The 13,277-nt window shown below is 39.8% G+C and overlaps 1 protein-coding gene across 4 annotated transcripts in view; it reads left to right on the forward strand.

Moving 5' to 3' along the window:
- The first annotated feature begins 1,569 nt into the window (after positions 1–1,569).
- Positions 1,570–13,277, forward strand: part of TAFA1 (TAFA chemokine like family member 1) — a 570,865-nt gene continuing 559,157 nt past the window's right edge. Inside the window, exons 1-2 of one of the 4 annotated variants that reach the window (XM_053294680.1) lie at positions 1,570–4,744; positions 7,900–8,020. In XM_053294680.1, the coding sequence (XP_053150655.1) occupies positions 7,903–8,020 (118 nt within the window). In that variant the 5' untranslated portion in view covers positions 1,570–4,744; positions 7,900–7,902. Of the gene's footprint in view, positions 5,376–5,979; positions 6,114–7,899; positions 8,021–13,277 lie in introns of those variants that run through there. The other 3 variants (XM_053294679.1, XM_053294678.1, XM_053294677.1) reach the window with 3 other exon arrangements.

Consider the following 13,277-nt stretch of genomic DNA (forward strand, 5'->3'; position numbering starts at 1 on the left):
AGAAACTGCTGACTACAGAAGCCAGGTGGGCAAAGGGAGCCCATCAAGGTGCTACTCTGGGCCAGTTTGCAGCTGCAGAGACACGTCAGGCATACAGCTAATGGAATCCAGGGAAGACAGAGTTTTTCCCTGCTTCGTAGTCTCCACTGGAATTTAAAATTGGTAGAAGCAACATCAAAGCAGGCGTGAGAACAAGCACTAAGGCTAGAGTACTAGCCAAGGACTCTTCTGTTCATCTCAATGAGGTCAAGAGCCAGAGCAATGAAGAGATAAAAAGCAAGCTGTTTATTAAACATTCTCTCCCCCTTACTCAAAGTGACAAGTCCTTGAGTTTCTGCAGGACTTGCATTGCACAATGGCCGCATCTGTCTAGGGTTAAAGTTAGGGATGTGCACAAATCAATTTTTTAAATCTGATTTGTGCCCAAAACAAATCACCCCTGATTTGTTTTGTATCCAAATCTACCCCCTCTAAATCACCTCAGATTCGATTTGTATTTGCTTTGCTTTGATTTGGATTCAGACCAATTTGGACCACTTAACAAGGTCCTAGGGGCACCATATTTGGGTGATGGGTAGGCCTCAATGGGTGCCACCTACCACCCAAATTCCAAGGCAGTGGGACACTTGGTTGATTTTTAATTATTTTTGTTTTAGTTTTTATGGATTTTGAACATTTCCACCATAGGAAACAATGGGGATTCAAAGTTGCCATATCGTAACCCTAACATGGACCCCCAGCTTTCTTTTTCTTTTTAAAGCTAAGCTCTAGCCCTTGTAGAAGTGGAGTTACGGAGCAAAATTTGCAGTCATTATTCTTCAAGTGTTTGGATTCTTTGGTGTCTAATAACTTTCCCTCATAATGAATCCCTATGAGGATTCATTGCACACTTTATTTCATCTGTTCATTTTGACTATCATTGGACAGTGCCAACTGTAAACTCCCATGTGTCAACTGCGCGTGCGCGCGCGCACACACACACACACACACACAGGGGTACTCAGTTTATTTTTTAAGGTATTTTTGAGGTGTTTAGATTCTTTGGGGTCTTCATTACACACCTTCATTTCTTCTGTTCATTTTGACCCCACTGCCTTGCAGGTGGTGGTGGGGAATTAGTGGCATCCCATGTTCCAACTACCCCGCAACCCACAAGCCACTGGGTACTCAGTTTATATTTTAGGAATTTTAGAGGTGTTTAGACTATTTGGTGTGTAATGAATCCTCATAGGGATTCATTATGAGGAAAGGTCATTAGACACCAAAGAGCCTAACACTTGAAAAAAATCCTAGAACATAAACTGAGTTGTAGCCCACTGCCTTGTGGGTAGGAGTGGGGTGTAGTTGGCACATGGCGGTTGACAGTCAAAATGAATTGAAGCAATGAAGGTGTGTAATCAATCTTTGTAGGGATTCATTGAGGGAAAGTTATTATACACCAAAGAATCCAAACACTTGAAAAATAGTGACCACACATTTTGCTCCATAACTCCACTTCTACAAGGGCTAGAGCTTAGCTTTTAAAAAAATGAAATCTGGGAATCTGGGGGAATTAATAGGATGGATCCAAATCTCAAATCGATTTGAATCGAATCAGGTGTGATTAGATTTGTACCCGGATCTAGCCAATGGATCACAGGGGTGATTTGTTTTGTCTCCAAATCACCCAAATCAGCTAGCTTTGGGTACAAATCGATTTGTACCCGAATCAATTTGCACATCCCTAGTTATAGTGGCATTAGCGTCATTGCATCTTGTTCAGCTGTACTTGGCTGAACAAGAGCTATGCTGCATATTGTAGGAATCTACAAGTGAGATAAATCTAGCAATGCCTACACTGCCAAAGAGTATTGGACCACCAATATTAGCCTTTTTGAGTTTTTCCACCACCACAAGCATTGCCATGTATTCCCCATCCATTAAAAATCCCTTAACAGATCCATCAAGCCTTCTCCTATAGCACCCCATTTTGCTCTCCAAAGAATGACAGCTTTTAAGTCACAACATTTGCTTAATGTTGGGGTAGGGTGTGAGAACTTTCTCATCCTGTCCTGAAACTTGTATTGGAGAAGTGCTGTCTTGGTTGCAGGTGCCAGTACAGTATATACCGGTAAAAGGTTTGAATGCAAGAATGAATGCATGGTCTACTCCCTGATGTTGAAGAAAATGGATGATGCTACTCTGAGGGTATTTAGGAGCTGGAGTTTACACAAATGCTGTTTGGCTGGAGTCGTATATGTTCACTGAATACCATGGTTGAATCTGTGGCTGTACTATTGAACTTGCATGCAGTACTGTGTGAAAGATCAGTCAGTCTTGGGGAAAAAAGACTCAACCATTTTATATATATTACACAATAAAACATAATGGTGCCAAAGGAGACATTAAGAGTCATTCAAGAGACTGCACTACATCCTCTTTATACTCTTTGTGCTAGTTGACATCTCAGAAACATAGCAAAGGAGGATACAGGCACAAAGGTAATTACTACTGTTGTGTATTTTTTGATCTGGTAAGCATAGTAAATTGTATTTTTTAACAAATACAAAGACTGCTAACATCTGCCATTCATAAACCAACTATTCTAGAATAGCTCTACTGATTAAGTAAGATTACTCCAGGGCTCTCGTTGGGATCTTAAGGAGATCCCTGCAGCAGTCTCACAGAATGGGATTCATTGAGTTAAGGAACTGCAATTCAAATAAGCATCACTAGAATTATAATGGTGTGGCCTGATCCTGTGCATGCTTATTGGGGTGATATCTTAAATGTAATGGGCCTTCTTCCATAGGATAAGATTACAGTCTTAAGGTTGCTATTTTCTGGATGGGGAGGGGATGAGTACATTGTTGTAAATAACCAGTTAAGTTGCTGGCATAAAATAAAGCCTGCAATGAATTGTCTCTTCATGTCAAGCTCTCATGGTAGTTTAGGATGTCAAGGAAGGGCAAGACAATTTATCCCTTCCTATCACTTCTTATACTTTTTTGTGAAACCTCTCCCAGTGCTGTCTTCTTTTTCTGAACAGTCTTTCATTCCAGTTTAGTGTTTGTCTTAAAGAGTCCTCATTTTGTCAGAAACATTGTAGCTACTCATCTCTCTGGAAGATAGAATATGAAATGAATGGGCTTCCATAAATTCCTTTGGGCCTATTGCTGACTTTCAACATAGGAAGCTGCCTTATCTCAAGTCAGACCACTGGTCAATCAATCATTCATTCCAGTTTTAGTATATATGCTGCCAAAGCAAGCACATTGGTTCATCTAGCTCAGTATTGGCTACACTGACTGGCTGCAGCTCTCTAAGGTTTCAGGCAGGGGGCTTTCCCAGCCCTATCTGGAAATGCCAATGATTGAACCTGAGGCCTTCTGCATGGAAAGCAGATAGTCTACCATTGAGCTATGGCCCCACCCCTAAAGGTGGCATACATGGGTCTCCCATCGAGGCACTGCCTACAGCAAGATCTGTTTAGTTTCAACAAGGAAGCTGTATCATGTGCCCTTAGACCATGCTCTGGAACCATGCTTCTGAATATTGACAATCCAAGATGACTTTTGAATTTCCAAAAACTCAAGCGACTCAGCACTCAATGCTGACAGTTACCTAAATGTGATAGTCAGCATTCACTTATGCTCATCAAGTGGCAAAATACATATCTGTTTCTGGGTATTCCCATCTGAATGCTGGAGAGGTTCGCCCTCGGTTGCCACCAACACGTCTGGCGCCTACTCGGAAATGGGCCTTCTCCCTTGCAGCCCCTGGAATTTGGAATGCGCTCCATGTTGAAATAAAAGCCTCCCCATATCTGGCAACTTTTTAAAAGGCACTGAAGACACATTTATTCACCCAGGCCTTTAATTAGATTTATAGTTTTAAATTTTAATACTGGGTTTTAAATGTTTTTAATCTTTTAAATGATTTTAATTGTTAATTGACTTAATGTTTTAAATGATTTTAATAGTAAACCACCCAGAGATGCAAGTTTGGGGCGGTATAGAAATATTAAAAAAAAAAAATGCTGGCACTCAAATTGCAGACATTCACTGTAGCAGTTATCTGGGGGCATTCACAACATTCATCTGGATCTGGGTAGCCACAACAGTCTGGGACTGACAGCATTCACATATGAAAGCCAAGAGAATATAGAAAAAACACCAGAGTATACCAATACTTTAAAATATTGATTTAGTGTTGTGTATATATGATCTTCTTAGCTTCCTTGAACATAGGAGGGGAAAGGTGGGATATACATTTTATAGAATAAATAAACAGTCAGGTTTTGGACAAGCATTGTAACAGAGATCTATTTGGGGGCTTCCATAAAATTCATCTGAGATCGTCAGCATTCCCGAGTGAATACTGGTTGTATTTTTAATACCACATTGTGTGTGTATTGTGTGTGTGTATATCATGTGTGTGTGTGTATATATATATATAGAGAGAGAGAGAGAGAGTGTGTGTGTATAAATCATCTGGCCACCCCCAGTTTCTCTGCTGACTAATTTGGTGCCTGTGCTGCTGGAAAAGTTGGCTTCCCACATTTGCCTCCAGTTGTTCCTTCCCTGCCCATTCTGAAGCCGATTCAAGAGTGCTCCCTCCTCCCCCTCCCTACCCTAGTGCGGGGAGGAGGAGGAAGAGCGCGCGAGAGCCAGGTTTACTTGCACACAGAAATGTGTTGCATCAAGGCTTAGACCTGCTGCTGGTATTTAAGAGCAGCCTCCGTTGGCTTAGGGAGACTGGGCAGGTGAGGCAATTCGGTGCTGCTTGCGAGAAGAGGGTAATGTCACTTTAAGGCATGTGATACTTTTGCCGAGCCTGGGATGTATTGAAATAGACTATCGGTACTTACAACACTGTATAGCCGATCTGTGCTTTTCTACGTACATCTGCTTTTTACTCCGCACCGAGTGCGCTGTGGAGAGGCTGGTCTGTCATTAAACATCCACTGAGCCTCCTCTTTAGGTGCCCTGGAAGCTGCACATTATCTCAAGATCACTTCAAAGGTCTCATCAAGCAGAAGGGGACGCTCAGAGATGATTTAAAGGTGAAAATGACAGGGCTCCCACCCCTCAAAGCTTGGCTACTTTTCTGACAGCCTAAGAAAAACGGAGAGCAAGAGAGAGCTTGGATGTCTTCCTTACTCTTGGAATAGGATTGTCAACGGGAGAGAAACAGACAGACAGACAGACAGAGGGGGGGAATATATACATATATATATATATTTCCATCCCAAATAAAAGAAATCCTGATAAAGAAGATTACTGGCGAAGCTGCTTTTATTTAATCCCCTATTATGGTGCAGATGGATTTTAAAAAGTGTTAAAGCTTTCCAATGAACGCTAATAGAGCACTCTGCTTTGGGTTGGATTACTCAGGTAAGGAGCTTCTTGGGGACTTGAGATGCCGAAAGCGTCATCTGATAACGACGGACGGGGATTTGCACGGTTGCATTTCTTGTTGTTCAGGGGGAGACGACGAGGCGGCGTGGTCGGAGAGCCGGGGAGTGGGCAGGCGGACAAGACCCGGTAGAAATGCTCGCCTGGCATGTTGAGCTTCTCCAAAAGTTGATTTCAAAGAATACGGCTCGGAGATGGGTGTTGGGTGTCCGAGGCTGGAAACAGGGCGCGGGGGGTGGTGGTAAAAGTCCTCTCTCCTAAAGAGAAAATCGTGCCCGGAAGCAGGAGAGCTAATGAGAGAGATCGGCACGAGCGAAGTTTCTGCTTTGGACTCCCAGTGTTTGGTTGGGGTTTTCCAAAGTCCCGGTCAAATCAAAACACGTCTCCGCTTGAGATACCTCAGTTATTTCAATTATTACCTCAGTTAAGGTATTATTATTACCTCAGGTGAGAGAGTCACCTTTCCCCCTTCTGCGCCTGGCTGATTGCATGCGAATGCCAGAAAGGAGGCGCGCGCGCACACACACACACAGGTCTCCGTTTGAAAATCTACCGGGGCTTGCATTGTGTGAGGTGCCTGAAAGGAGGGAGAGCTGCCTGGGTCATGTTTTCTTGGTGGGCTTGGGGAAACAAAAGGAGAGGGGAGGAGAGAGGGAGAGAGCAAGAAAGAGGTACACCAAAAGTAAACAGCAGGGAGAAGAACTATTTATATACTGGGTAAGTACATCAGATACACAGAGCAGGGAATTAAAGAGCATCCTGGTGACCAAAATTATGTTTTCCTATTTTGCAGTTAATTATGTCTTTCCTTTGAGTTGAAAAGTTGTGCATGATCTATATTCAGCACCCCCCCCCCACATGAGTCATTTACAAAGAGCATGCCTAAAATAAAAATGTGGCTCTTGTCTGCATTTGACACCCACTGCCATTGATCTGATAATGATGATTATTTCAAATTAACACTGACAATGGGTCACTTCGGAATTGTGGTTTTTTAAAATTAAAAAATCTCCCCCTACCCCAGATGAGTGAGTTTTTCAGTACAAGGAAGAAAAGAGGTTTATTTGAGCTTGAAAGTCTTTTCTCCCTTCCTCGGAGAAAAATGATGTACAGCTGATTGGATTATTAGATCGAAAATGCCATCCTGTCATTGGCTGACTAAAGTGTGTGCCTGAAGTTTGATTAATTTGGCAATGTGAAATGCAGCAGAAGGTGTTGTTAAAAGAACTGGACAGTGTGTGGCATAGCCAAGCCCTGGCAACCTGGCAATCCTTTGAAGGCTATGAAGAGAGCTTGTTAAACATATAAAGTGTGATGAGGAAAACAATATTGATAAGCAATTTGAACAATAATAAATACAAGAAATTTACACCTCCAGAGAGACATTATGTCATCTCCGGCAAAACAGATCTCTTGCTTTTGTAATGAGGATCCCTTTCAATTTTTGATACAATCTGCCTTCCAGAAAAAATCAGCCTCCCCCACCACCCACTTTCTCTAATACCTATGAAATTCAATCTAGTCTTGCAAGTGTACTATAAGATGAGCTTGGGTCGAAGAAAAGGAAGCTGATTTTTTTTTTAATCTGGGGGATTGGAAGAACATGATTCTGAGAAACAATTACTTTGCTTCGCAGACAACATTGCCATTAAAAATTAATGGCCTCAGAAGTTAAAAACAATGCTGTCCCTACCAAAGAGGTATTAGACTGGCTGTATTGTGAAATGAGAGTGTGTTTAAAATGCATCTTGGTGCTTAATGTCAAGTTACTATTTGCAGTGTGCTTTGTGAAGTGCTGATATTGCCCATCTATATCTGTCTCTCTGCACATGGAAGTAGGCACCTTAAGGTTGGGAGATGGGAATCCATTGAAAGCAAAGGACAAGTCACAGTCACTATGCTTGTGTTTCTGGACAGTAGAAATGGTCTGAGCTATGATGCCCACTATGCCCCATGTTGTCATGTTTTAGCATGGATTAACCTTTGAAAATAAATGTCACCCTTTAAAATGTGTGCCATATCATATCCTTATCTCCATAGCCAGTCAAGCCAAAGAAAACAAAGCTCTACCTGAAAGATAGACTTGACTACAAAGTTTCTGATTCCCACTCAAAACAGTGCACTAACAGCAAAATGGAATACAGAATTCTTCTTTTTGTATTGGGTCTTGTGCCATTTTAAAGTCTAACATGTGTATTGTGACATGAACTTTTGTAGGCTTAGACCTACTTCATTAGATGCATCTTGGTTTCTTTGGTTAATATTGGGCTTCTTTTAGCAACAGTTTCATTTGTGCCCCTGAATTATTAAAAGTCAGTCTAGAACCAGACATCTTCCATAGGTTCCTTTAGACATGCTCTTTGTCATATGACAACTGCAGTCTGAAGAAAGGGGTGAGGAGAAAAACAAACTCACAGACTTGTTCCTGTGTGGTTGAAATGTCAAAAGTAGAATGTGGACTTGCATGTTGTGGATGTTAATTGTTGTCTAAAATTTTGTTTAGAGAATGGCCATGGTCTCTGCAATGTCCTGGGTCCTGTATTTGTGGATAAGTGCCTGTGCCATGCTGCTCTGTCAGGGCTCCCTTCACCATACTTTCCAGCAGCATCACCTGCACAGACCAGGTAGGATCAACCACATGGTGGATACAGTTAGATGCAGCCGCTTTGTAACCTTGCCTATTTTGCATAGCTTATGTACATGGATGTATATAGATTCTGTTCTACATCTAAAATTCTGTGAGTTGTGTGCATGTATGACAGCACTATGAACTTAACATCTGCTGTTCTGATATGGAAATACACTGCATATTGAGGGGTTGGGGTTTTCTCAAATGACTCAGGAAGCTCACCATGGGAAACCCATTTTAGAATATAGCTTAGTGTTTCTCTTGTTGATCTCTTATGTTTGTGTGGATGCTAATGGAATGAAACTGTTCTGTGGAGAAATCATGATGTTATAAAGGTTAGGCCATTTTTATTTGCTGAACATTTACCAATTGAGGCCCAAGTTCCACACACAAAGCATAAAGGACCCCAGGCTGGGTGACTAGCGCTTGCGTTATGGGAACTGAGGAAGAAATGCAGACAACAGTATGCTTTTCGCCAGCATATTATCTATTAACATCTTTGAAGGAAAAATAAATATTCAGGATTCATTCACAAATTTGGTGAAAAGGCCCCTGTACAAAATAATAATCTGGTCTGCAATGAGGCCTTTAATCCAAACCTTTGATAGCTATTTATTAGTCTCACAGTTATTATGCTGAGCATAAACAATGATGAGATGTTGCCTGTAATTTGTCAGAAACTGCTGTTTGTAGCCATTGAAACTGATAAATGGAACAATCTTTTCAATAAGGCATACAGTATTTTCAATGATGCTCAATAGTTGAAGGCGCAAAAAAGGATTTTTGTGTCGGTAATAGAAATTGATTAAGGTAAGACTGAGTCTTCGACATTTCATTACATTGCCATTCCTCAAGTGGAAATCAACAATGTATTATTTTAGATCTTTCAATGGAATTTGCTTCATGGATTCACTATCAAGGAAGTGATCGATTTGTATATAGTGCTTTTAAAAGCGAGAGAAAGCTGCTGTGCTGGCCATTTCTTTCAGGGAAGAAGTGTTTGTGTGCTTTTTTCTTAGAGTTTCCAAACTGTAAAGCAGTGATTATACATTTTAATTTAATCTCTAAAAATATATGTTTAATAAGTGACACTGAATGGGTCAGATCATGGAACCATGCACTGAAAACTGTGAGAACACCACTCTGGTTCCAATAGGTGCAAATCCAATACATGAATCCAATAGATTCAGTCATGTCCTTATTGGATTTGATGTGGATGATGAAATGGTTCCTATTCTTCTTAGTTGTTTTCTAGGCCAGGAGCTTGAATTATAACAGCACAGCTGTTCTTGTATAGGTGTACTTATATATTTGTAATGCTAGTGAAAGAGAAGATCCCAGTGGATTGTATTCTATGTCCCATATTTTGAGTCTCCAGCCTTGATTGATTGTGTGCATCTTATTGCTTCAATAACTGTCATCTTAATTGTTAGAAGATAGAACAACTAGGTTGAATGTCTTCCTTTGGGAGTCATCAAGATAAGTTTAAAAAGTGATTATAAGGAATTGAAAGGTACTCAAATAGGTGATACGATACCAGTGACGACACAATGAATATACAAGTAACTAAATAAATAAATAGTCAAAAGGAAAATATAATCTCATTTTTGCACGATCAGTTGAAACAGGTGACATGATGAAAAAAAATGAGGGATAGACATTCTGGTACTTTGCAGCATTTGCCTAAGCTTGAAAAATCACCTCCGTTATGAAGCTAGAAGAGTACGACACAGGCCGCATACAAAGTATTGAGGAAATGGGAAATATGACAGATCTTTCTCAGGGCTGTGATACAGACAGAGTGAAGGTTTTACAGCTGCCTCATCACCTGTTTAGGAACAGCAGAGCTTTTCCTCTGGTGAGACTTTAAGAGGCAGCCAGCCTGCACCCTACATGAGTAAGATTGATGGTGTCCTGATCCTAGGCAGCCAATTTTAGTCTCTCAAGAAATAATCCACTGCATTGACAGATGAGTGGAATTTGATGGGAATGCTCACCATGATTCACGTTGTTCCACATCTGGATAGGAGAAGACACCGGGGGTCCTGTAGGAAGACACAGTTGAAATGTTTTAGATTTATTTCATCATAACATGCAAAATATGCTGTGTGTGTGTGTTCTTGAATTTGTGATCTGACTAAGAATGCAAGTGGGGGTTGCACATAAAAGTAATGAAAATGTGTTAATGATGAAAATGAACAGATTTAAATATATTCAGCTGCAGTCCCCAAGTGATTGCTGTTTTTCATATTTATATTATTAGGAATGCATCATTTACTTTGAGTTAGCCACTTTGAGTTAGCCACTGTTTAAGGAAGATTAAAACACTGTGTCAAGGAAAAAAGTGAATAGAACATTGCAGAAGATGAATCGATGCATAATTTCATCATTTACCACTGTTGTATTAGAAGGGTTTTTTCTTTATAATAAGGTAAAAATAGCTGTAATTAATAGTCTATCTGGCATACTTCCACCCCAATCATCATAATCTCCCACTCCTAGCATTTTACGGCAGTCCATAATAATTGTTGGGGTCCCTAATTTGTATGAGATAAGAGGCTTTCCAAACTATTAAAAAGCTCACTAGTGAAACTACTGGAGTGCAGGATAATTAAAGAGGACAGGTTCCACTCTGTCTTCTGCCTCCTTGACTTGACAAATGAAAGACCATCTTTAAAGACCAGCACACAGCATTTTAAATATCACATGATTTAGTGAGTTTATTGCTCTTTGATTTAACTTTAAATAGAGCTGTGTGGTGATACAATCTAATTAGCTATGCAATTAGCGTGATTTTGGAACTAAGGACCTGGCAGATATGGTAAGTCTTCAGTGTTTTTCATTAGGTTTATATGGAAAATTACATTCACACCTGCATGAACAATTGTTAGAAGATGATCTCCACTACTTTATATAAAACAACATATAAACAACACTACCTTCAATAAAACACTATGTATACAAATGAGAGTACCTAGGAAGAGACCCCATGAATTACTGGTTGTTGTTGTTTTAATATTATCTGAATTATATAGGATTTGATCGCCCATTAGGAGTTAGTGGCAAACATGGGCAAATTCATCAAAGACCATGGTAGAACTTGCTGCAGCATGTAACTGTTGAATTGGCCTAAGGATTAGGCCAATCACAGATTGTGATTTGCCAAGTTAGCTGTTGCTACTGATATTCTATTGATGACTTGTTTGATGGTATTGACTTGTTTTTGTGGAGGCAAAAAAACTTGTGGAAAGTTACTGTGACTTGAAAGTATGGTAGAATCCATAGAATCTGAAGCATTACAATATTCTAAATATGTATCCTATCAGTGGTGTCATTATTTTGTCTTATATAAAGGTCTTGGCAGCTTTTACTGTGTGGAAGATCATAAGATTTGTGTTGTTCAGGAAGGACCTATAGTTACCTTTGTTTACAGCATTTTCAAGATCTCTGGGATAGCTTGCAGTCCATATGATAACTTGAAAAAAGGCTGATAAATGTACTCAGATGTACCTATGCATGAGCAGCCATGGCACCAAGCCTTCATGCAGAAACATAAGTGAGTTGCAAATGTATGTTAATAGCCTGACTCACATGTGTGCATGTTCATAGTCAAAGAGAAGCTACGACTGCTCATGTGTTCAGGGAAGTTGACTGTGTGAAATTGCCCAAAGTGTTACCATGAACACAGAAAATAGCCACAGGAAGCTGCATTTGCATCCAGGGAAATTCTGGGTGATGAACTGCTCATTTCATCTTCATGCAGATGAAGACAACTTAGGCACACGGCTGAAGACAACCTAGACCATGTTGCATAGAAATGTTCTGAATATGTGAATTGGCCCTTATAATGAGAAACAATATGAATTGATCAAAATATTTGCAAATGAAGTTGCAATCAAATATATTTTATCATATCAAGATTTTATCATACCTTTCCCTGTCCCTGTTTTGGCTTTAGGGCAGGATCTGGGAATTCAATTTAAAATATATTGTTATCGTGAATGTCAAGTTGTCATTCTTCCTGCATGTTTCTAGAAGTGAGTAGGATGGATGCTAGACAATACTATGATGTAAAACTGCAACAGCCTGTAATGCCAAAAAAGAAAAAAGAAAGAAAAAGAAAGACCAGTGTAGCTGAACAAAGACCTCTGGATATATTAAAAAATATAGAGGCAATGGAAATGAGAATGATGTCACTGAAGATCTATGTAAAGCAACAGAACAAGCATGTAAAGCCTGCTTCAGAAAGGCAAAGTAAAATCTACAAAGGCATGACAACCACCAAGGGATGTTAGAAATAAAAGCAAGGAACATGAAGGAAAATATGAGCCTAGTACCCACTAGGATGGATAAACTGGGAGGACAAATTGATATAACATATCTGCTTTAGTCCTAAACAGAACAAGAAGACAACTTTTCAAAAACAATTGCTAAGCATCATAGTTGCTTCATTTCAGAATTCAAATTATTATACCTTTAAATCCAACTTCTACCTAAGGGTATCATCTTTGAATTTCAGCATTCCTGGTTCCTTGGCAGAGCCGGAAGGCAGAGCCAGGCCAAAATCTAGCAAATATGGGTGTGTGGAGTAATTGTCTGAGAAAATTCTCTGAACTTTCTTCTTGGAAGGAATCCTGAAACTGAATCGAAAGTATAATCTGGTAACTAGATTGGTGAAGCCTGCAAAAATCTGGATTTACTTGCTATGCATACTTAATAGTGGTTACTTAACAGAACATGTTTTTATTGGTTGCTCCAATAACATACTGACAAACCTATTTTCACCTTCAATTCTGAGTTTAGATTTTGCGTACGAGGAAAAACTGAAACTACACATCATGAGAAAGAGGTTCACAATGGTACCTTCACCAAGTGAGGCTCTACTTGGATCAGGGCCTTTTTAGTGGTGATGTAAACTCTTTGGAATTCCCTCCCCATAGAGACTAGATAGGCCTCTACTCTGAATGCATTTAGATGAGAAAGCTTTGAATGTTGATTGAACTAATTTTAGACTACTCAGCTGAATCCTGAAGCTTTGATTAAATTTGGAAGGTGTTTTTTTTTTTTTTAAATGTTGATTTCACCCCACATCTTTAAACATTTTAATATTGTGATTTTGATTTTATTGATAACTGCTTCAGAAATCAGGTAGCAGCATGTATGTTAAAAAACAAACTAAAAATAGAGCCTAGGTTTTGCTGCCCAAAGCCTGAAATAACAGAATTTATACCTCTTTGTTTTCATTCAAATTA

The sequence above is a fragment of the Hemicordylus capensis genome, chromosome 2 (assembly GCF_027244095.1).
Source record: "Hemicordylus capensis ecotype Gifberg chromosome 2, rHemCap1.1.pri, whole genome shotgun sequence".
NCBI classification, from domain to species: Eukaryota; Metazoa; Chordata; class Lepidosauria; order Squamata; family Cordylidae; genus Hemicordylus; species Hemicordylus capensis.